At 31.9% G+C, this 25,922-nt stretch overlaps 2 protein-coding genes and 1 non-coding gene across 3 annotated transcripts; all 3 read left to right on the top strand.

The window, feature by feature from the left end:
• The first annotated feature begins 543 nt into the window (after positions 1-543).
• Positions 544-2,426, top strand: LOC7465370 (uncharacterized). The gene is made up of 2 exons (XM_002304571.4): positions 544-855; positions 2,160-2,426. The coding sequence occupies exons 1-2, from the start codon at positions 621-623 to the stop codon at positions 2,288-2,290; spliced, it is 366 nt and encodes a 121-aa protein (XP_002304607.1). The 5' UTR covers positions 544-620; the 3' UTR covers positions 2,291-2,426.
• Positions 1,332-1,419, top strand: LOC112327053 (small nucleolar RNA Z43). Its single transcript, XR_002981129.1, has one exon. It is a non-coding gene; the product is annotated as a small nucleolar RNA Z43 (small nucleolar RNA).
• A 16,261-nt stretch (positions 2,427-18,687) lies between the features above and the next one.
• LOC7465369 (vacuolar-sorting receptor 6) lies at positions 18,688-24,772 on the top strand. Its single transcript, XM_052451572.1, has 13 exons — positions 18,688-19,434; positions 20,464-21,156; positions 21,236-21,324; positions 21,523-21,592; positions 22,219-22,302; positions 22,405-22,481; positions 22,618-22,699; positions 22,874-22,956; positions 23,094-23,157; positions 23,274-23,402; positions 23,883-23,986; positions 24,108-24,225; positions 24,329-24,772. The coding sequence occupies exons 1-12, from the start codon at positions 19,116-19,118 to the stop codon at positions 24,222-24,224; spliced, it is 1,911 nt and encodes a 636-aa protein (XP_052307532.1). The 5' UTR covers positions 18,688-19,115; the 3' UTR covers position 24,225; positions 24,329-24,772.
• Positions 24,773-25,922: the final 1,150 nt, after the last annotated feature.

Raw genomic sequence — 25,922 nt, 5'->3', positions numbered from 1 at the left:
GGTCAATGACCGGAAATCTAATAAGTATGATATAGTTTTAAAATTAATCTGGATATTCCTACGGTTTAAAATGAAAATTTTATTAAAAATATTAAAATAATATTATTTTAATTATTTTTTTAATAAAAATTAATTAATTTTGATTAGATTTTGCTCGGGTTAACATGGATTTTTTCCTGATTAGACCAAGTTAATTTTTTTTTTATTTTTTCTTTAATTTGGATCAATTTAGATTACATGTTAACATGCAGGGCCATATTGGATTTTATACAGCTGGGTACATCATTGCCTTGACCTGGTAATTCAAGAGATTGGAGTTAAAAAAAAATTAAAAAGTAAAGGGTTTAGTTGGATTTAACCTCAAGTTTAGGAGATCTTTGGACCAATTAGCCAAAATTGAAAAAGTGAGGACTCTAGTTCTAATAAAGCCATTCAAGAGCTGAGATTCATTTGAACTCGTACAAGCAAATCCTAATCCGGAAATAGAAATACTAATCCTCAAAACCAAACATCCTCTAATCGCTTCACCGATTAAAATCACACAAACCTACAAAACCCTAGCAGCCCCGAAGGTAAGCCACCAAAACCTCTACAGCCAAAGCAAAGCTTGTTCGAAAAAAATGGCGAAATCTATGAGATCGAAGAGAGAGAAGAGGCTACGAGCAATAAGGAGAGATCTAGTACAGCCTCTTTGTGACAAGAAAGATGAAGCAAAGTTTGCTGTTCTAGAAGCTGCCCTCGCAGCTCCCAAGCTTCCAGTTAAACCCTCTCCATTCGCTTCTTCTTCCTCTTCTTCTGCTATGGACACAACGACAATTACCACCACCACCACCACCACCACAGATACTCAAATTGGTATGTCTAGTTTCGTTCGTTTCCTTTTTTCTACTATGATATATTCTGTCTTTGGTTTTTTTTTTTCTCTTGTTGATTATTTAGGTTCAACGAGGAATTCATATGGGTTTGGAATTAAGTTTTAATGGCTATGTCATCATTGTTGAATACTGGAATTTGATAATTGATGTCTACTTTATGCCAATTCGTAGTAATGCAGTAGTACGGAGAACAGTATTTATAAATTCCTCATTTAGGGGTTGTTGCTAGAATTGAACGAAGTATCTGCAAGTGGCTACTAGATTCTCCTTGGCATAAATTGTGATTGCCCATGATGGTTTACTCTTTATTAGCAGCTGAGAAGGGCTACAAGGTGTTTCTAAGCCTAATTATTAGATCCTCATGTAGGGTGTTTACTTTTTACTACATCTTCACATTGTTTGGTTGTTGATTTAGGAGTTTCTGTGTTTATTTTCCTCCCTGCGAAGATGCGGAAGGGACTGTGATGATTTCAGTGTGAAAGGTCTCGTTCGTCGTAATTGGCTTTTACAGGCCTTGACGACCATCCACCCATATTCTGAGTCTCTTTCATTTTATCTTTTTTTTTTTTTGTATTTTTTTTTTCATTTTGTTATGATAGTTTATTGGCCGATGATTAGACTAACATCAAAGACAAGCATATGTCCGAAATTACGTGTTGAGCAATCTAATCTTCTCTATGAGGCCAATCCTGTGTATTATATAGGTATTTGCTTCATATTTTACTCGGTTTGGTTCTCTGGAAATTTAATTTTGTTTCTATTCTTGGTATGCAATTGCCTTTGATGAAACAAATGGTGTATCTCTCACATGAATATCTGTGATTACAAACTTACTGCTTCCTTTGTAGGCTTTTTACACTCTGTTTTTAGAGTTGCTTGAATAATGAAATCTTGTTTGTTTGTCAATGTAGATCTTTTGAAAAGTAGATTGACACAATTGGTTACATAATGATTATAAGCATGGTTCAATTGATAATATCTGTGGTTATTAAAATCGCACTTCTTTTGCATACAAGTACTTTCCTTTTTTACAGTGCTAGAATCGACACTTTTGCTCAGAAAGCTCAATTGATGATCTTATAGATTTTCCAGTTTCTCATGTTTGTGGCTTTTCCCCAATTCTTTTTCCCCCTTTTCAAATTTTATTGCAACTAGCAATAGATTGATATCTCATCTGTCAGAAGCAAATTTAAAAATTCAACGAGTTAATGACTATATGTTTCCTGGTAGCACGTTCAAAAATCTCAATATGTTGACTATGATCTTGCTTTGGCCCCACAACAGATATGGAAATGGACGATGGCAATCAAACAAAGAGGTCATTGAAGCCGATAGGGAAGAAGCTAAAAAAGAAATTGAAGCTGTCAAGAAAGAAGAACCATGGAAAGGGGAGGATCAGGAGGAAACATATTTAATTTGCATGCACTAATAATGCTATTGACATTTTCATCTCTTGCTGACTTTATTTCGTAATTTAGGTTGGCTAAGTTTTGTATGTTTGAGGCTGCTGTATTACATTTTGATAATCGTGTTTTTGAGATTCTATTGTCATTTGGAAGGTGTTGAATTTTGGAGGGCACGTACCATGAAATCCATCCATCCTGTGCAGATGGAAACTTAGGATCATAAATGGATTGGAGTGTGTCATTGGAGATGGGCAATTCCAGCTGATTCGAGTCTTATTGTGTGTTTGTTTAAGTAAATAGATTGTTTTTTTTAAAGAAAAATTGTGTTTTTATATTATTTTAATATGTTAATGTTAAAAATAAATTTTAAAAAATTAAAAAAATATTTTATTGATATTATGAAAATTAATTGCTATCATATTATTAAATACTATATTTTGTTTTTAGTAGTGAGAGGGCTTTTAGGTTTTAGGTTTTGTTTGGGATTATGGTTTAATTATGTTTTAAAAAAAATTTGATTTTTTTTTAGTTTTAAATTATTTGATTTAGTGTTTTTAAATTGTTTTTGTGTAGAGATTAAAAAAAAATTTAATATATTTTTTTTAAAGAAATAAAAATAATCTTTTTACACTCTCAAACGAGCACTTGGTAAGCTAAGCCAATTCCCAGTTAACCCCATTCTCAAAGCAAGGATCACTGTACACGGGCAAGTCTGACAGCAATGAAATAGGCAAGTCAGGTGTCCTGTGTGAAGTATGAACGAAAATATTCTCTTAATTGTTGCCTGGTTTCTCTCTCTCCATTTTCTTCCTCCTCCTCTTCTTTACTGCTCACTTTTTCTCTTGAGATTTATAACAAACACCTTCAATACAGTTTTATTCGTATTACTAGTGTAGTACGCTGCAAACAAGTCAAATACGATTTCTAACTACAATGGTGGTTATCAGCATCGACTGTCTTTGTGAATGCTTTCATGCCATGCATGGAACACTGGAATGAAAGGTCTAGTAGAGCCCTTCCACTATTGAATTCTCCATCGCTGTTGTAGCATTTAATTTCTGATTCCTTGTTTACTGAAGGTCTGAGTAATGTTTAGAAGGTTAATCTGGTTAATTTTTTATTTTATTTTAAAAAAAATTAAAAAAATATTATTTTAATTAATTTTTTTTACTAATTCAATCCGAGTTAGATTTTACATTTATGATAATCGAGTTTTACCTGCTAAGTTTCAACTCTCGAGATTTGCACACACATCCTCCTGATGTGTTCTCTTGGAGGAGAATTGGCCACTTCTTGGTCCATACTTTTGGAAATTAGCTTTGGGGCACTGGCTGTATTTCAGCAACTTTCCGCAGCACGTTGAATTCTTCAGCTTGATTTGAACAAAAATATATTTTTTTATTTTAAATTATTCTTATGATATTTTTATATCGTTTTAATATATTATATTAAAAATAAATTTTTTATAAAATATTATTTTAATTTTTCGCAGCTCATTCTAGTCTAATCTCATAGCTCTTGATTGCATGAAGACGGAAATAGGACTATTCATTTCTCCCTTTGTAGGAGTGAAAGAAACGGACACTTAACACCATAATTGGATCTCCTCTCTTTCGGCTCTCTCCTTGATCCATTTTTCGTAAAAATAAATAAATAAAGTACTTAGGAATTTCTACCAGATCAAATTCATCAAGGTCAACTGTTGGCATAATTGACCAGGCAAGGCGTGACGTGGCCACTGTTTTAACCTAGTTAAATAAAACGGGCTTATCGAATTTAATACCACGCGTAATCTTTTTGTTTATATAAAGTTTTTTTATAGTATTTTAATAAATTCAGACAACGACCTAACCGCCCAACTGTAACTGTTTTGTATTTAGACCAGTAAATATAAGATAAAATAAAGTGCACGAGGCTGGCATGCACAGCGACAGGCTGGCATGTACATACGTTGGTTAACGCCTTTTCTAACATTAAAAAAAAAATAACAATGAGAAATATTGTCATGTTACTAATAAATGTTTAAAATAACTGTTAGCCTAACTATATGCTAAATAAAAAGGTGAGAGATAACATGAGAATATAATATTTGATGTCGTTAAGCAAGGAACTGTTTAGATTTTTTTTTAATTTAATTATATGTCAATAAAAAAATTATTTGTAAGAAAAGTAATAATTTAAATTACTTTCTAGTATAACTCCTCCCTTTTTATTAAACGATTTTTCTCTACCAAAAAATAGCTTTTTTGTGCTATGTTTTTATTTGATAAAAAACATAAACAATTAAAAAAACTGGACGATTTGGAATAAAAAAGAGAGTATGTCTCTAATTAAAACCCTTTTATTTTATCAATATGCTTCCTTTTTTTCTAGTTTTTTTTTGTACCAAAAATTCTATTTTTTTAAAACAATAACTTATCAAGATTATAAAAGCAAGTTTTAATTAAAAAAAAACTATGTTTTGATAATTTTAACACGAATATATTAAAAAAATACTAAAAGCATGCAAACGTCTGGCCAACCCTTTTCTTTTGTTTAAAATGGGTGGATAACCCTTTGTTTTTTTAATTAAAAAAAATCAAATGCATGTTGTTTATTGATAAGATTCTGACAACCTGAGTTAGGTTATAACATCTTGGAACAATAAAAAATAAATTTATTTTTAACTTTTTTTACCTTAAAAACATATAAAAAAACATTTTATAAACCTCAAAATATATATATATATATATATATATATATATATATATATATATATATATATATAACCTCAAAGCAACCAATTTTTAACCAGTCAAGAAATAAAAAATAATTATTTTGAATAAAAAAAATTTCAAAGCCCCGATCTAGTTTTTCCGGTGTGGATAAAAAAAACATCTCAACAATATTTCTATTATCAAATAAAACTTATTGAGATAAAAATTAATTTTTTTTATTATTGAAATGTAATTAACCAATTATTTTCTCATTCATCTTTCATTTTTTAACCTCTTCCCCTCTTATCTCTCATGTTTAAGAACTTCTCTCATGTTTAAAAACTAAAATATAAAGAATAAATTTTTCATCCAAAATCTAAAATTTAAAGGACAAAAAAAACAACAAAGACTATGTAAACACTCCTCCCCGTCTTCATGTCACAAATACAAACAATTTTCAAATTTTTTTTTTGGATTCGAGAAAACCCTATTCCCAAAAAGTGTATTTTGTGGGTTCAGGTAAGTGAGTAAAACCCCGGCTGTTCTAGACTCTTACAAGAGATGTACGTCCTAACTCAAACTCGAAACAATCTCAAGTTTTTTTTGTCACCACACTACTCCTCTTAGGGACCAATGTTCAAACACGTTCAATGACAACTCACAGGATAAACAGCACATGCAAAAATTCAAACAAGAAAAAGTTCAGAACTATAAATGTGTACTCGGTGCAACGCATCACAATGTTTTCCCATACAAATTAGTTTTTTTGTAATAAATATCTTGTGGAGTGACGTTAATGGGCAAGTATACATGGCGCATCAAGGTTGTTAAAATCGTGATTTTAACACGACACGGAAACTACAATACAAACTCGGATCGTAAAAACGGATTGTAAAATCGTAAGGAATTTTAAAATACATTAACAAAAAATTTATGCTTCAAATAAAAATTCATACATAGTTCAAGCACCTTAAAAATTCATACATAGTTCAACAATTTTCAGTCCAATTTTCACCCCATTAATTCAATCCAATTAATTCAGTCCTATAATACTGAAATGACATTAAATTCAATCCAATTCAACACTTTTCAGTCCAATTTTCACCCCATTAATTTAATTCAATTCAGTCCAATTAATTCAGTCCTATAATACTGAAATGGCATTCAATTTAGTACAATTCAACAGTGTTCAGTCCAATTTTCACCCGATTTATACTATTAATTCAGTCAAGATATATACGGTGGCAGTGTGGCATTCAATTCAACAATTTTCTCGCCCGATCTATTCAATCCATCCAATTTTCTATTCAGTCCATCCATTCCATTCAATTCAATTCAACATTATACATATACAATTTACAGGACTGGGCAAAATCAAAATCTATTACATGGGTAACAGACTAACAGTTAACATGGCAAAATAAAAATCTATTATATGGGCAAATTCAACTACTGTAGTGATGATGATGAAGGCAAAATGAACTTACGGTGAAGAGCCGTTGATGATGATGGCTGAACGGCTACTGCTGTTGAAGATGGGAAAGAGAAGGCGTGAAGACTGGATCGGCTGCAGGAGATCGTTGCCGGCGTGCCGCTATTAATGAAGATTGAAGAGGAAGCCCGAAGCCATGAGCTGTTGAGGAGATCATTGTCGCTGTTAAAATTGTTGCCGTGAAGACTGGATCGTGAGCACTAAGGAAAGAGAAGGCGTGAAGACTGGATCGTGACCGTTTTTGTAGAGAATGGAGATCGTCGCCGCCGCTTTTATGGTTGCTGACTTGCCGGTGCCCAGTTGGTTAATTAGATAAGGGGATTAGGGATTAGCCGATTAGGGATTTGTTCGGTTGGAAAATAGAAATAGTATTTTGTGAATTGTGATTTGTGAAGACTGAACTGAAGAGAAGACAGTCGCGTGACTGTGCATTTCCACAGCCAATAGGCGCCTGACAGCTGGACCAGGGGGGATTTTGTTTCAGCGCATCATTTTGGCACAATCGCAAAATCGGTCCTGAAATCGCAATTTTGCACGATTTCATCCGATTTTTGCGATTTCACCCCGATTCAACCCGATTTCACCCATTTTCGATTTTTTCAAGCGATTCAACATGTAAAGCATGTTTTGACTCGTACGATTTTACGAGTTAAAACGCGATTTTAACAACTTTGCATGGCATCGCTGTTTGAGACAAGTGCACATTTAACTTGAAAATAATTGCAACTTGCCTAGCTATTACCTCAATCCTTCCTTCTTCGTTCTTCTTGTTTTTCTTCCCTGCATTGACTGTCTGAGAAAAGGACTTCAGAAAGAGAAATACAGAAAATGGGTCCCTTTTTGGAACATATCCGGCACTGCCATCCACATCGAGGTCGAGCCTCCTATGCGTCCCTTTTTGCAGACTGCCGCCCGCCAGTGTATATACGAGACTGTACAGATAATGTTTATCTGCATCCAGTTTTTCTCAAATTACCCATTACAGTCCTTGAGATCCTCGACTTGTCTAAGCATTGACAAGGCGTTTTAATTATATGGTTTCGAAAGCTTAAAGAAGAACTGGTAAATAATTCATAGAAGTATCATGGCTTAACGGTTGTGTATCCATAACTTGCTTCAATGAAACATCAATTCTGAATTCTGATTATTTTAGCTAATTTGGTTATAATATAATCGAGAATTAACTGCCTGTTTATTCAGCTCGAAGCCCAGTGAGTCTGATCTCGATGATGGAAATGGACATATATCTGATCAGTTGATGAAGAAATCTATAACATATATATTCCGCAAAATCTAAATTATATAGCAATAAGCTATCACGTATTGGGATATTAGTGTGAAAGGAACATTAATAGATAAAGCATTTCCCTGATACACATATAGGCTATAGCTAATTCAGGCTAAGTTCCCATTGATACACACACGCATGTATTCACGAAGAAGAAGAAGAAGAAGAAGAAGCGTGGCAGCTTCTCCGCCACTCCTTTCTTCCAATTCATTTGACTAGTTGAGTGTCACTTTGTCATTTTTTGCTGTATAGTGAATTTGAATGGAAGAATCTTGAATAATAAGGAAGGGAGAAAATGGCAGGTTCGTCATTTTCTCATTGATTGAATGTCTCATTGATTGAATGTTTAAGAAAAGGAAGGATACAAAACGATACGTGCATATTCAAAAGAGTATGAAGACGTGGTCGTCTTGAGTAAATTAGAAAAGAGGAACCTCCTCCTCCTCCTTCTCTTCTTCTTCTTCTTTATTTACACGCACTAATCCTTTAAGGTCTTGAAATTAATGAAGAAAAACCTATTTTTAACCATACCAGTAAAAGACTTGTTCATTAAAGTTTAATTTTCAAATTATACTATCCTGAATAAATAATACCCTAATTATTATTGATTTTATACAAAATCAAAATTTTTCAGACTCTCAACTTAACTATAAAATTAACAAAAAAATCATTGGTATTCATTATATTACCTATCATTTTTTTAGTTTTAACACATCCAAGTTACAAAACCACAATAAATTTTATCAAGCGAAAAATTAAATATATTATCTCAAAATCTCAAACAATCCCTAAAATACAAATTATACATTAATACAATAAAACTATCATTGTAAAACAAGTAAAACACTTGAATATACAAACAGCTTACAAATACTACAAATAAATTTTAACTTAAAATGTAAATGAATTAGAATAAAAATGGATGAGTTTATTTACTTGGTGGAGGAGTGAATTAAACTTGATAAAAAATAAAACCAAGACAATAAAACTAACACCAGTAATTACACACTAGTAATTACAGGCGAAAATTGTAGATGAGGGATCTTCATGTAAGTAATTTATAATATCTCACATCAATTAATTATTGTTTTATAATGTTACTAAAATAATTTCCATCAATCAATAAAATATTTTCCACCAGTGTTTTCATTGTTTTTTCTTTTTAATTTTCTGATAATGAACATGCATTTTCCAACCCGAAAGAGAAAAAAATGCTTATTTACAATCACTACCAAAAAAATGTCTTATTTATTTTGACGTTTCTTTAATTTATTTTGAGCATATATTCTCTCATATTTAGAGAAACTGATTTGTTTGTATGGGTACAGTGCTCTTTAATAAATTTATATTTTGGTTGATTTCTTAGCTTCTGATTAGTAAACAGGGAAGAGTGTTTAATTAAGTTTGATTATATTTTGTATTATGGTAGTCTTATGTGGATATTTTCATTAGAAGGCTTCTTTCAAGAAGATAAATGATGTCTAAAACTTTTAATGCAAACCGAGAAATCCCTCAAACTTAATTTAGAAAACTTTGCCTTTAATTTGAAGGTGGATTGAGTCCTCTACACTAATAATTTGTTTAACGTAAGCTTTATATTAATAACGTCGTTAATAATAAACAATAATTATACTAATAAACCAATTTTTTTATTCATTTTTTTTTGTCTAATTTTGAGCCAACCAACCTTGCGTGCCACGTGTTGACTTCATTGAAAATAATAATAATAATTCAAAGATTAAAAAAACTAAATTTCCCCTTCTCCAGTCACGTGATAAAAATTTAAAATAATAATTCAAAGATTGTTAATATATATGTAAATATATAACATTATATTTAAAATATTATTTCTCCATCTACCAAAGTGGTTATTGGATTAAGACAAATACACCTCCGAGATCATATATAGAAAGGTCTTAAAGAGTTCAGATAGCAAAACAAATAATCTTTAAGGAATTAGTTGAATTTTGTGTAAAAGAGAAAAAAACAAAAAAGAACAACCAAAGACGTATATTTATAGTATTGAGTGACAAAGTATTTTATTATTATTATTATTATTATTATTATTGTAAGAAGTGCAATAAACTATTTAAAAACCATGACTTTTGGATGAAACAGCACAAAATAAAAAACACCTTTAAAATTAAAATACTATTATTCCCTTACTAATCAATATTAATATTGTATAATATTTTTTCTCATCAAAATTTTTAAAATTAAATAACTCTCTATCCTTTCAATAAAACGATAAAATTTAGAATTATAAATATTCTCCGAATCATCCAAGTAAAATATTCATATTTATATTCTTTTATCATACATTTTCAAAGTATTTATCATATAAAAACTAATAACAAACATTAATTATGGTCCCTAAAATCTAATGTTTATTATCTTATTTATTATAATTTTTTATTAAAAAATCATTAACTTAATCATTAAAGATTACTAAACCCCATAAAAAAATAATTATTTCACAAGAATCACATTTCTATCACCAACTATCTGCTCCATTAATTTTAAATAATGAATTATATATTGTTTTGAACATATGATTACTTATTATCTAAATAAACACTTAACATTTAATAACTCTATTTTCGAGCATGTTGGATTCTAGAATTACATCAAATAGGATATAAAATATCATCATTTAGCAAAATTCAACTTTTAATTTATTTAAACTTGCACATTTTTCTTTTGGAACACAGTTCCTTTATTCTTCATGCAAATGTCGGGTGTTTAAATAATAATCACATTAAATGTACGTTATTATCTAATGATGAAGTTTCACTTTTTTTGTCTTGATGTAACAATTGGATTATAGGAGAACTATATTTTATTTTTTAATATATGCATGCGAATCCATTTCATGTGGGAATTTTATTATCCCTCCAACAAATAGAATTAAAGGTATTATTAACCTCAGCATATATATATATATATATATATATATATATATATAAAGCCTCCTCTACTCTCTCGCTGCCTTTATAGAACCCCTAAATTAATAGCAGTTGCAAATTTCTGGTACCTAATAATTAATTAAGAATAAATTGCTGAAAAAATCCCACTTTACCTTAAAATTGAAGAAATCAATCCAACAACTTGAAAAATAAAATACAACTGCAACAACAATAATTGGTTTTCAAATGATATTCAACATGTCTTTCTCTGTCTCCAGTCGCTCTCACTTCCAAGTAGTTGCACGCAATATAAAAAGAAGGTAGGTCTTGCTGCCTCTGTCAGCTCCCAGCCCCATCTATCTATACTCCTCGAATTCCCCCTCCCCTCCCTCCTTCCTTCCTTCCTTCCACTCTCATGTTGTACCCTTTACGTTAAGAGTTATTTTCATTTTCATGGGGTATACGACGACTCCAAGTTAAAGTAAACGTACCCTTCAATTTTCCAATAAATCTCTTCCTCTCTAAAATACACCTTTGTTATTTAAACTAGTAAGCGAAAAGATTCTTACACCAAACTCCAAAAAACTTAACTTGGAATCCCTCCAACTGTAGACCGTTGCAAAGTCCACTCTTGCTCACACCACACGTCCTCCCCGTTTCCCTTGTCTACCTCTCCCTCTTTCTTTCTTTCTTTTCTCTCTGATTCTTTCTTATTCTCAACAAGGATTGATCATAAACCAAACCAGCTTTGTAGCTAGTCTTGTATGAATATTCTTTCTTGATCATCATGGCGATGATCACTTGCATGACTGCTTCTCTGAAGAAACTCGTGTCTTTGTTTCTTGTAATAACATTTATAGGGAAGAGTTGTGTGTTTGGTCATTTTGTGGTAGAGAAGAGTAACATAAGAGTGCTTTCTCCTCTGAGTTTGATGTCAAAACATGACAGTGCAATAGGTAACTTTGGTATACCAGATTATGGTGGCTACTTGGTTGGTTCTGTTGTGTATCCAGATAAAGGAGCTCTTTGCCATTTGGCCAAACAATTATTTGGTTGTGTCATTTTGGGATTCGGCAAATTGCGAAGATCTTCCTTGCTTGGAGCTATGTATTCAGCATGTTCTCTTGTTTAGCTCTTCCAAGTCAAAAACCTTGCTTAAAAGTTTTGTGCTCATGCTCAATTACAGTTTCGATGAGATATTCTAAGTTTCCACCAGGGATGGGGTTTCAATTGCCCGAACCATCCTAAAATGGTCTCTGCAATCACAAACGAAGGCAAGGACCATTGCAGATGGGCAATTCTAGCTGATACGAGTCTTATTGTGTGTTTGTTCTAGTAACAGCACGTATTTTTTAAAAAAAAAAATTATATTATTTTAATATATTAATGTTAAAAATAAATTTAAAAAAATAAAAAAAAATATTATATTGATATTATAAAAAATAACTGCTTTAATAATATTAAACACTATTTTTTTTTTTTTTAGTGGGAGGAGGGCTTTAAGGTTTTCTTTGGCACTTTGAATCAATTATGTTTTTTAAAAAAATTGAATTTTTTTTTGAATTTTTTTAGAGTTTTTAAATTGTTTTTATGTGTAGAGATTAAAAATAAATCTTAAAAAAAAAGATATATTTTAAAAAAAAATCTTTTTACACTCTCAAACGAAGCCAATTCTCAGCTAACCCCATTCTCAAAGCAAGGATCACTGTACACGGGCAGGTCTGACAGCAATGAAACAGGCAAGTCAGGTGTCCTGTGTGAAGGATGAACGAAAATATTCTCTTAATTCTTGCCTGGTTTCTCTCTCTTCATTTTCTTCCTCCTCCTCTTCTTCGCTGCTCACTTTTTCTCTTGAGATTTATAACAAACACCTTCAATACAGTTTTATTCGTATTACTAGTGTAGTACGCTGCAAACAAGTCAAATACGATTTCTAACTACAATGGTGGTTATCAGCATCGACTGTCTTTGTGAATGCTTTCATGCCATGCATGGAACACTGGAATGAAAGGTCTAGTAGAGCCCTTCCACTATTGAATTCTCCATCGCTGTTGTAGCATTTAATTTCTGATTCCTTGTTTACTGAAGGTCTGAGTAATGTTTAGAAGGTTAATCTGGTTAATTTTTTATTTTATTTTAAAAAAAATTAAAAAAATATTATTTTAATTAATTTTTTTTACTAATTCAATCCGAGTTAGATTTTACATTTATGATAATCGAGTTTTACCTGCTAAGTTTCAACTCTCGAGATTTGCACACACATCCTCCTGATGTGTTCTCTTGGAGGAGAATTGGCCACTTCTTGGTCCATACTTTTGGAAATTAGCTTTGGGGCACTGGCTGTATTTCAGCAACTTTCCGCAGCACGTTGAATTCTTCAGCTTGATTTGAACAAAAATATATTTTTTTATTTTAAATTATTCTTATGATATTTTTATATCGTTTTAATATATTATATTAAAAATAAATTTTTTATAAAATATTATTTTAATTTTTCGCAGCTCATTCTAGTCTAATCTCATAGCTCTTGATTGCATGAAGACGGAAATAGGACTATTCATTTCTCCCTTTGTAGGAGTGAAAGAAACGGACACTTAACACCATAATTGGATCTCCTCTCTTTCGGCTCTCTCCTTGATCCATTTTTCGTAAAAATAAATAAATAAAGTACTTAGGAATTTCTACCAGATCAAATTCATCAAGGTCAACTGTTGGCATAATTGACCAGGCAAGGCGTGACGTGGCCACTGTTTTAACCTAGTTAAATAAAACGGGCTTATCGAATTTAATACCACGCGTAATCTTTTTGTTTATATAAAGTTTTTTTATAGTATTTTAATAAATTCAGACAACGACCTAACCGCCCAACTGTAACTGTTTTGTATTTAGACCAGTAAATATAAGATAAAATAAAGTGCACGAGGCTGGCATGCACAGCGACAGGCTGGCATGTACATACGTTGGTTAACGCCTTTTCTAACATTAAAAAAAAAATAACAATGAGAAATATTGTCATGTTACTAATAAATGTTTAAAATAACTGTTAGCCTAACTATATGCTAAATAAAAAGGTGAGAGATAACATGAGAATATAATATTTGATGTCGTTAAGCAAGGAACTGTTTAGATTTTTTTTTAATTTAATTATATGTCAATAAAAAAATTATTTGTAAGAAAAGTAATAATTTAAATTACTTTCTAGTATAACTCCTCCCTTTTTATTAAACGATTTTTCTCTACCAAAAAATAGCTTTTTTGTGCTATGTTTTTTATTTGATAAAAAACATAAACAATTAAAAAAACTGGACGATTTGGAATAAAAAAGAGAGTATGTCTCTAATTAAAACCCTTTTATTTTATCAATATGCTTCCTTTTTTTCTAGTTTTTTTTTTGTACCAAAAATTCTATTTTTTTAAAACAATAACTTATCAAGATTATAAAAGCAAGTTTTAATTAAAAAAAAACTATGTTTTGATAATTTTAACACGAATATATTAAAAAAATACTAAAAGCATGCAAACGTCTGGCCAACCCTTTTCTTTTGTTTAAAATGGGTGGATAACCCTTTGTTTTTTTAATTAAAAAAATCAAATGCATGTTGTTTATTGATAAGATTCTGACAACCTGAGTTAGGTTATAACATCTTGGGATCAAAAAAATGGAACAAAAAAATTAAATTTATTTTAAACTTTTTTTACCTTAAAAATATATAAAAAAAATATCTTATAAACCTCAAAATATATATATATATATATATAACCTCAAACCAACCAATTTTTAATCAGTCAAGAAATAAAAAATAATTATTTTGAATAAAAAAAATTTCAAAGCTCCGATCTAGTTTTTCCGGTGTGGATAAAAAAAACATCTCAACAATATTTCTATTATCAAATAAAACTTAATTACATCAAAATTAATTTTTTTAATTATTGAAATGTAATTAACCAATTATTTTCTCATTCATCTTTCATTTTTTAACCTCCTCCCCTCTTATCTCTCATGTTATCTCTCATGTTTAAGAACTAAAATGTAAAGAATAAATTTTTCATCCAAAATCTAAAATTAAAAGGACAAAAATAAACAACAACAAAGACTATGTGAACACTCCTCCCCGTCTTAATGTCACAAATACAAACAATTTTCAAATATATTTTTTTTATTAGATAAAACCCCATCCCTGAAAAGTGTATTTTGTAAGTTCAGATGAGTAAATAAAATTCTGACTGTTTCAGATTTTTATAAAAAATACACGTCTTGACTTAAACTCTAAACCTGCTATACAGATCTCAAATTCTTTATCACCGCACTGCGTTTCCCAGGGATCAATTTTCAAACACGTTCAACGACAACTCACAGGATAAACAGCACATGCAAAAATTCAAACAAGAAAAAGTTCAGAACTATAAATGTGTACTCGGTGCAACGCGTCACAATGTTTTCCCATACAAATTAGTTTTTTTGTAATAAATATCTTGTGGAGTGACGTTAATGGGCAAGTATACATGGCATCGCTGTTCGAGACAAGTGCACATTTAACTTGAAAATAATTGCAACTTGCCTAGCTATTACCTCAATCCTTCCTTCTTCGTTCTTCTTGTTTTTCTTCCCTGCATTGACTGTCTGAGAAAAGGACTTCAGAAGGAGAAATACAGAAAATGGGTCCCTTTTTGGAACATATCCGGCACTGCCATCCACATCGAGGTCGAGCCTCCTATGCGTCCCTTTTTGCAGACTGCCGCCCGCCAGTGTATATACGAAACTGTACAGATAATGTTTATCTGCATCCAGGCTTTCTCAAATTACCCATCACAATCCTTGAGATTCTCGACTTAATTAAGCATTGACAAGGCGTTTTATATGGTTTCGAAAGCTTAAAGAAGAACTGGTAAATATATAATTCATAGAAGTATCATGGCTTAACGGTTGTGTATCCATAACTTGCTTCAATGAAACATCAATTCTGAATTCTGATTATTTTAGCTTATTTGGTTATAATATAATCGAGAATTAACTGCCTGTTTATTCAGCTCGAAGCCCAGTGAGTCTGATCTCGATGATGGAAATGGACATATATCTGATCAGTTGAAGAAATCTATAACATATATATTCCGCAAAATCTAAATTATATAACAATAAGCTATCACGTATTGGGATATTAGTATGAAAGGAACATTAATAGATAAAGCATTTCCCTGATACACATATAGGCTATAGCTAATTCAGGCTAAGTTCCCATTGATACACACACACATGTATAGAAGAAGAAGAAGAAGATTGAGCGTGGCAGCTTCTCCGCCACTCCTTTCTTCCAATTCATTTGACTAGTTGAGTGTCACTTTGTCATTTTTTGCTGTATAGTCAATTTGAATGGAAGAATCTTGAATAATAAGGAAGGGAGAAAATGGCAGGTTCGTCATTTTCTCATTGATTAAATGTCTCATTGATTGAATGTTTAAGAAAAGGAAGGATAAAAAACGATACGTGCATATTCAAAAGAGTATGAAGGCGTGGTCTTGAGTAAATTATAGAAGAGGAACCTTCTTTTTTATATATATATATATAATTATGATTGCTCATATTAGTTTATGTAGATTTTAACTAATCCTTTAAAGTTTGGAAGTTAACAAAGAGAAACCTATTTTTAACCATACATGCATATAAAGGACTTGTTCATTAAAGTTTAATTTTCAAATTATACTATCATGAATAAATAATACCCTAATTATTATTGATAAGGAAACTAACATTAGTAATTGCAAGTGAAAATTGTAGATAAGGGATCTTCATGTGTAAGTAATTTATAATATCTCACATCAATTAATTATTTTTTTATAATGTTACTAAAATAATTTCCATCAGTAACCAACGATGAAATATTTTCTACCGGTGTTTTCATTGTTTTTTCTTTTTAATTTTCTGATAATGAACATGCATTTTCCAACCCGAAAGAGAAAAAAATGCTTATTGACCATCACTACCAAAAAAATGTCTTATTTATTTTGACGTTTCTTTAATTTATTTTGAGCATATATTCTCTCATATTTAGAGAAACTGATTTGTTTGTATGGGTACAGTGCTCTTTAATAAATTTATATTTTGGTTGATTTCTTAGCTTCTGATTAGTAAACAGGGAAGAGTGTTTAATTAAGTTTGATTATATTTTGTATTATGGTAGTCTTATGTGGATATTTTCATTAGAAGGCTTCTTTCAAGAAGATAAATGATGTCTAAAACTTTTAATGCAAACCGAGAAATCCCTCAAACTTAATTTAGAAAACTTTGCCTTTAATTTGAAGGTGGATTGAGTCCTCTACACTAATAATTTGTTTAACGTAAGCTTTATATTAATAACGTCGTTAATAATAAACAATAATTATACTAATAAACCAATTTTTTTATTCATTTTTTTTTGTCTAATTTTGAGCCAACCAACCTTGCGTGCCACGTGTTGACTTCATTGAAAATAATAATAATAATTCAAAGATTAAAAAAACTAAATTTCCCCTTCTCCAGTCACGTGATAAAAATTTAAAATAATAATTCAAAGATTGTTAATATATATGTAAATATATAACATTATATTTAAAATATTATTTCTCCATCTACCAAAGTGGTTATTGGATTAAGACAAATACACCTCCGAGATCATATATAGAAAGGTCTTAAAGAGTTCAGATAGCAAAACAAATAATCTTTAAGGAATTAGTTGAATTTTGTGTAAAAGAGAAAAAACAAAAAAGAACAACCAAAGACGTATATTTATAGTATTGAGTGACAAAGTATTTTATTATTATTATTATTATTATTATTATTATTATTATTGTAAGAAGTGCAATAAACTATTTAAAAACCATGACTTTTGGATGAAACAGCACAAAATAAAAAACACCTTTAAAATTAAAATACTATTATTCCCTTACTAATCAATATTAATATTGTATAATATTTTTTCTCATCAAAATTTTTAAAATTAAATAACTCTCTATCCTTTCAATATATAAAACGATAAAGTTTAGAATTATAAATATTCTCCGAATAATCCAAGTAAAATATTCATATTTATATTCTTTTATCATACATTCTCAAAGTATTTATCATATAAAAACTAATAACAAACATTAATTATGGTCCCTAAAATCTAATGTTTATTATCTTATTTATTATAATTTTTTATTAAAAAATCATTAACTTAATCATTAAAGATTACTAAACCCCATAAAAAAATAATTATTTCACAAGAATCACATTTCTATCACCAACTATCTGCTCCATTAATTTTAAATAATGAATTATATATTGTTTTGAACATATGATTACTTATTATCTAAATAAACACTTAACATTTAATAACTCTATTTTCGAGCATGTTGGATTCTAGAATTACATCAAATAGGATATAAAATATCATCATTTAGCAAAATTCAACTTTTAATTTATTTAAACTTGCACATTTTTCTTTTGGAACACAGTTCCTTTATTCTTCATGCAAATGTCGGGTGTTTAAATAATAATCACATTAAATGTACGTTATTATCTAATGATGAAGTTTCACTTTTTTTGTCTTGATGTAACAATTGGATTATAGGAGAACTATATTTTATTTTTTAATATATGCATGCGAATCCATTTCATGTGGGAATTTTATTATCCCTCCAACAAATAGAATTAAAGGTATTATTAACCTCAGCATATATATATATATATATATATATATATATATATAAAGCCTCCTCTACTCTCTCGCTGCCTTTATAGAACCCCTAAATTAATAGCAGTTGCAAATTTCTGGTACCTAATAATTAATTAAGAATAAATTGCTGAAAAAATCCCACTTTACCTTAAAATTGAAGAAATCAATCCAACAACTTGAAAAATAAAATACAACTGCAACAACAATAATTGGTTTTCAAATGATATTCAACATGTCTTTCTCTGTCTCCAGTCGCTCTCACTTCCAAGTAGTTGCACGCAATATAAAAAGAAGGTAGGTCTTGCTGCCTCTGTCAGCTCCCAGCCCCATCTATCTATACTCCTCGAATTCCCCCTCCCCTCCCTCCTTCCTTCCTTCCTTCCACTCTCATGTTGTACCCTTTACGTTAAGAGTTATTTTCATTTTCATGGGGTATACGACGACTCCAAGTTAAAGTAAACGTACCCTTCAATTTTCCAATAAATCTCTTCCTCTCTAAAATACACCTTTGTTATTTAAACTAGTAAGCGAAAAGATTCTTACACCAAACTCCAAAAAACTTAACTTGGAATCCCTCCAACTGTAGACCGTTGCAAAGTCCACTCTTGCTCACACCACACGTCCTCCCCGTTTCCCTTGTCTACCTCTCCCTCTTTCTTTCTTTCTTTTCTCTCTGATTCTTTCTTATTCTCAACAAGGATTGATCATAAACCAAACCAGCTTTGTAGCTAGTCTTGTATGAATATTCTTTCTTGATCATCATGGCGATGATCACTTGCATGACTGCTTCTCTGAAGAAACTCGTGTCTTTGTTTCTTGTAATAACATTTATAGGGAAGAGTTGTGTGTTTGGTCATTTTGTGGTAGAGAAGAGTAACATAAGAGTGCTTTCTCCTCTGAGTTTGATGTCAAAACATGACAGTGCAATAGGTAACTTTGGTATACCAGATTATGGTGGCTACTTGGTTGGTTCTGTTGTGTATCCAGATAAAGGAGCTTATGGTTGTCAGGCTTTTGATGGTGGTAAACCCTTCAAGTCTAAAGGCTCTCGCCCAACTGTTCTACTTCTTGACCGTGGAGGTATAAATAAATATATTACTCACGATTATTCTCTTGCCTCTTGAGTTTTCATAGATTGATGTTAATCTTGTGTAAATTTCGTTTCTTTGTTGAGAATTTGATTCATGGATTTCCTTTGACTTTGACTTCAGTCTGTCTGTAATCCATCTTTTTATTGATTTGCTTATTGATTCGTTAACAATTTGATTAACTCTTTCGTGGAGGAGCTAGTAAACCTGGTATGAAATGGGTTTTTGATTGATTTTGCTCTCACACTCTGCTTTCTCTCTTTCTCTTCAACTTTCTTATTAGCCCAGTGAGATTAATTTGATACGGATTTGATTGATGGATCACTAATTATGGAGTCAGCATTAATGGCTAGCTGTTTTCTGTTTTTATGAATAGCTTACAAAGGCATATTCAGTTTTTAGTAATGGATTGGAGTCTAGTTGTTAGCTTATTGCACTTGATTTTATTTGAATTTGGTGAAAGTTATTGGGAAGACAATAGGTTACTGTTTTGCTTTTCTCTCCATGTGTTTTGAAGCAACTAATAGTTCCACATTTGTTGTCAAAATCCTCTGTTTTATACCCTTCTATTTTGCTCTCTGGCTTCAACATAGGCCCACATTCTGTTCACTTCGAGGTTCGATAGGTTGACTGTTTGATCTGGATCAACTGTGAGATAAAAAGGAGGAGTATTCTCATTCATTTCTTAGTTTTTGATAAATATTTTAGTCACCATATAGAACCGCCATTAATTATGTTTAATTAAATATTTACTTTCATTTTTCCATTTATTCTCTTTGTTCTTGCCTTCTGTAGGCTTCAATTCTTATAGAAATTGATGATTTAAAATACTATATGACCTTATGTAAATGTTACGATTGATGATTAATCCCCCAAAGATTTGAATTCATACAGTTCAATGATGATAAGCTCAATCAAGCCCGCTGGATTTCACAAATCCTGGAGGTTTTGAGCTTTCTGTAATAGTTTTTGCTGATGAAATCAAATATTGATCTTTCTGTTTTTCTTATTGCAAATGTAGAGTGCTACTTTGCCTTGAAAGCATGGAATGCTCAACAAGCTGGAGCTGCAGCAGTGCTAGTGGCCGATAACATAGACGAGACTCTAATAACCATGGATTCTCCAGAGGTGAGCAATGACGCTGACGGGTATGTAGAGAAGATTGGAATCCCATCAGCTTTCATAGAGAAGTCATTTGGAGAGAGCTTAAAGGAAGCCTTGAAGAATAAAGAAGACGTGGTCATAAAATTGGACTGGAGAGAGTCAGTGCCCCATCCTGATCAGAGAGTTGAGTATGAGCTTTGGACGAACAGCAATGACGAATGTGGTGCTCGATGTGAAGAGCAGATGGATTTTGTGAAGAATTTCAAAGGTCATGCTCAGATCCTCGAAAGAGGGGGATACACTCTATTCACTCCACACTATATTACTTGGTATTGTCCTCAGGCTTTCATTCTTAGCAGTCAATGCAAATCTCAATGCATAAACCATGGAAGATACTGTGCTCCTGATCCAGAACAGGATTTTGGGGTGGGATATCAGGGGAAGGACGTGGTATTTGAGAACTTGAGGCAGCTTTGTGTCCATAGAGTTGCTAATGAGAGTGGAAGGTCTTGGGTTTGGTGGGATTATGTGACAGATTTCCATTTCAGGTGTTCTATGAAGAACAAGAGATATAGCAAAGAATGTGCTGAAGACGTTTTGAAATCACTTGGTGAGTTCTTTTCTACAGTATAGTATTTACAGAATCCTGCTTGCATTAGTTTTGTGATGATTACAATCTATGGATGCAGATTTGCCTGTTGAGAAGATCGAAAAATGCATGGGTGATCCTGAGGCTGATGTGGAGAATGAAGTGCTCAGTATTGAGCAGGAACTGCAGGTCATACTTGTCATTTGGTTTGCAATTTTCCGTTCCTGCAGTCCAAATCGGCCTTCAAATAGCACCACTGCAGATTTCTTTTCCAAACTGAAATACATTGCCCTTAATTGCATGCTTGTGTATTTCTGTATGTGTCTGTGTCTGGACATATAAAACACTCGTCGGCTCTTACTTTATATTCTGGTTTATGGAATTCAGGTAGGACGAGGATCTCGTGGTGACGTTTCCATCTTGCCAACATTGGTGATTAATAATGTTCAATACCGAGGTTCGTCTTCCCATTGTAGAGTGTAAATGAAATGCATTAAAGTAGTGGGAGATTGTGTTTAAGCATGTTAAAGAGTTGGGTTTACTATGTAGCTCTGCTTTCTTCCAAGTCGCTATCAAGCAAGTCGGTTTCAACACTGAATTTGATGCACTGTTTCAATTTTGGATTTTAGATCTTATAGATCACTTCCCGTAACCCAAACCCCAGTTGATGATTTGTATGCTTTTAAATTGCATTAATTTCTTTATAACCTCTCCATTTTATGTTTCTGGCCATTCTACCAGGTTAATCATGATCTGCCCTGCCAACTCTTCGTTAGAAGTGTTTCCATATGCATAGGGTTATATAGTTTTTTTCCTATGGGCTTTTCTCATGAATCTTGATGTTTTGGATTTCTGTTTCCTTTTCCGATGTTTGTTGGTTATTTAAATTTTCTTCCCATCTATTGAAACTTTAATTTTAGTTAAAGGAAAAGACACTATATTCCCTGATTTTCACTCGCCTATTGCCAAAATGTTCTATGAACTGGGATACCTTTTACAGTTACCTTGTTATCCTTTTCGTGGAAGTTGTATATATATCATGGCATTATGAGTCTTTTATTTATCTCAACTTTCTTCCTGTAGGAAAATTGGAGAGGACCGCGGTGCTGAAGGCCATATGTTCTGGATTTAAGGAGACCACTGATCCTCCAGTTTGTTTAAGTTCTGGTTGATGGCACATTTACTCTCAGTCTTTCACTCAAGATTGATACTTCACACTAGGGGAAATTGCTGATAAATTCTCTCTTTTTCCTTGATGTTTATTGACAGAACTTGAGACTAATGAGTGTCTCGAAAGGAATGGAGGCTGTTGGCAGGACAGAGAATCTAACACGACCGCTTGCAAGGTAAGAAGAAGTATTCCAATATGAGATTTTTTATCGATCCCCGCATAAGAATTGCCTAGTTAAACCATTCTATATAACTTGTTGCAGTCCTTTGTGTTTTTTGTTTCACTAATAGTAGGATCTTGAGTTTGTTCAGGACACATTTAGGGGAAGGGTGTGTGAATGTCCAGTTGTGAATGGTGTTCAGTTTGCAGGAGATGGTTATGTGTCTTGTACAGGTAGGCTCTTTTCCTTGGCTATACGTTCACTAAGATTGGAAGTGCCAGTCCCTGTCTAACAATCTCAGTGAAGGAATGATATTCTGTTTCTTCTGTTGTGTTTTCAACCTTCTTACCTATGTGAAATAGACAATTGTACTCATATATAGGCTACTCACACAATTCTTTTGGCAGCTATTGGACCTGGAAGGTGTGCAATAAACAACGGAGGATGCTGGTCAGAAACAAGACATGGATTAAGTTTCTCAGCTTGCTCAGTTCAGTGATATTATCTTTCGTCTTCTGATTACACTAATCCTCTTCCCTGTCGATATAGTTCTTTTTTCTAAATTTAATAACTACCCTTGAACTTTGTTCGTTCCATCTTGACACCATTCCTTTCCATGCTGAGCAGAACTCCCTGCTATCTGGTTGCCAATGCCCACAAGGGTTTCGGGGGGATGGTCACACATGCGAAGGTGTTTGTCTTCTATCAAATTGACTATTGGAACTGTTTCATTGTATCACTCTCCATCTGCAACTTTTTTGATCTTGTGAAATATTTCTCTACTAATAGTTTTCTACTTTGCACCAGATATTGATGAATGTACCGCGCACACTGCTTGTCAATGTGATGGTTGCTCCTGTAAGAATAAGTGGGGTGAATATGAGTGCAAATGTAAGGGGAACCTCATTTATATAAAGGAGCAAGATGCTTGTATTGGTAAGAGAAACAATCTCAGATTAAAATTTTTAGATGGCCTCTTTTTCTGCAGGAGATGTTAATGGCATCTGTGATTTGATATAGATGCCGGTCAACGACGAGGTTCTATTTATAGTTTCCGAAGTAAAACTGGCTCTTTCATTTGAATGTTAAATTTTCGCATTACCTAGTTTAAGTTCAGTTGTCCCCAGCAATATTCCATTGAATCCACTGTTTAGGTATTAATCTTATCAGGTTCATTTTCTTAAACTTCGATATACTGATTAATTTTATATTAGAAGGTTTTTCTGCTACTTAGCAATCCTTTCTGAGTGGTGTCTTGATGCTTCATCAAAACTTCCATGATTGGAAACAAAATGCTATGAGTATGAGATAGTCAATCAGCAATACCATCCAAGTTTAATCAAGTAAAACCGAAGGCAAACTTGTCATCAATTATTTCCTGTGAGATGTTTTGACCTTTGTTTGTCAATTCTGCAGAAAGAAGCGGATCCAAATTTGGATGGTTCCTCACCCTTGTGATCCTTGCTGTTGTGACTGGAGCTGGCATTGCTGGTTATATATTCTACAAATACAGGCTTCGGGTATGTCTACATGCATTCAATATATGGACCAGCTTTTTCTTGTCTATCTTGGGTTATTGATTTGTATCTTTACTTGCAAGAAATGATGTAATCATCCAACATTTTCTCTTTCCAATTGCAGTCTTACATGGACTCAGAGATCATGGCTATCATGTCGCAATACATGCCACTTGACAACAACCAGAACAATGAAGCTTCAACCGAAGCCCAGCCACTACGGCATGGCGCAATGGTGTAAGGTAACAAGTCCTTTTCTCGGTGGTTACAAATTCTGTCATTTGTCTAACTTTGGTGCTCAAAATTTTCTGCGATCTGACTCCTCACTTTGCTTTCTATTCACAGATACAAGAACTAAAGCAATCAGTCTTGCAAAGAATGATACCATTAGAAGGGCGGATAATGTTTCTACTGGATGTAAATTTTCATAACAAATGGCAGCTCTTATACACAGCAGAGAGAAGTCCAGTTCTCCTGCTACCATACGGTTTTAGAACAATACTCTTTTTCATTTTTATAGAAAATCTGGTGATTTTTTCCTTCTGTACAGAAAAATAGCTGAGATCATGAAGATGTTGCTCCAAAGATGAATAAGAACATGTAAAGGTGACAACTACATATACGATGAAAAGAATAAATAGATGAAGGATGTGTAAAAATGAGATGCTGCTCTGTATTAAGAACATTAAGACCCTTCAACAGTTGCTATGTGCAGAGCATAGTTGACGCTGTGTAAAGGAAAGTTCTGTAGTCTATAAATTAATAGCGACTATATTTTGCAATTTGCCATACTGAGATATTGCTTAAATGTCCTGTTGGCAGTACTGTGAAGCTCAAGTAATTTTATGACCAAGCATCAGCAGATAGCGCCTCCTTTCATGGCCAGATCACGACTACCTGCCTGAATTTTCACGACAGAACTCCTCATCTAATCCCTAATCTGTGGGATATTTGTACCTGAAGATAGAAAGAGTAAAATACATGCCCCATAGAAAAAGGCTAACTAAATTTTATAATGCTCTCGTTGAGAGTCGGACTCAAACGGGTGCTCTAACCAACTGGGCTACGAGAGCTGCTTGAATCTTTGTTTGTTTACAATAAGAATCAACAGAGAACAGCATCTCTGTAAAGTATAGCAGACCAGAGGGCAGTAGGGTAGTAGAAGCACCATTGATGAAAATGAAAACACACCCCTTCCCACTCATCTTCTTTACTAATTTCACATGAACTTCGAGAAAGGCAAGCTTAGTAAAATTAGGTTTCTTTTAGTATGATTTTTGCAAATTGATTTAGGCCTTTTTTGTTTCAAGAAAACTAATTTCTCGAAGAGTAGTTTTCAAGCCTTTTGATGTTCGATGAGGTATTGAAAAATTTCCAATAAAAGCAAAAATAATTTTTTTTTCCCACAAGGAAAGTGTTTTCCTCTTTTTAATTTCGGAAAACACTCTCCTTTCTTTGCACACATAACACCTAATACTAATTTTACTTTCCTTGTCTTCTTACAGAAAAAACTCAAATATCTAACTCTCCAGTACTATCATTAACTAATTTGGTTTTTTCATTAATTTTAAAAAATTATTTTGATTTTTTAAAAATAAAATTTACTTAAAAAATATTTAATAAGATTATATATCTATAATATTATATTTAAAACATTTATATTATATATATATATTTATATTTTATAAAATAAACTATTTATAAATATATGATATAATATATTCTTTTTTCCCTTTAATTATACTTTTTATATCTTATTTTTTTTATTGTAAGTGGTTAAATAATCACATTTAATGTTATATATATATATATATATATATGTTAGATAAATTTAAAAAATATAAAATATTTATAAGTTATTTTCTAACTTATGTTTTTATAGTATAGCCAAACACTAGAAATTATTTTTCAATTTATTTTTCATAACACTATCAAACAT

Source organism: Populus trichocarpa, chromosome 3 (genome assembly GCF_000002775.5).
Source record: "Populus trichocarpa isolate Nisqually-1 chromosome 3, P.trichocarpa_v4.1, whole genome shotgun sequence".
NCBI classification, from domain to species: Eukaryota; Viridiplantae; Streptophyta; class Magnoliopsida; order Malpighiales; family Salicaceae; genus Populus; species Populus trichocarpa.
Note: the sequence above shows the minus strand (reverse complement) of the source record. Positions and strands in the feature narration are given on the sequence as shown.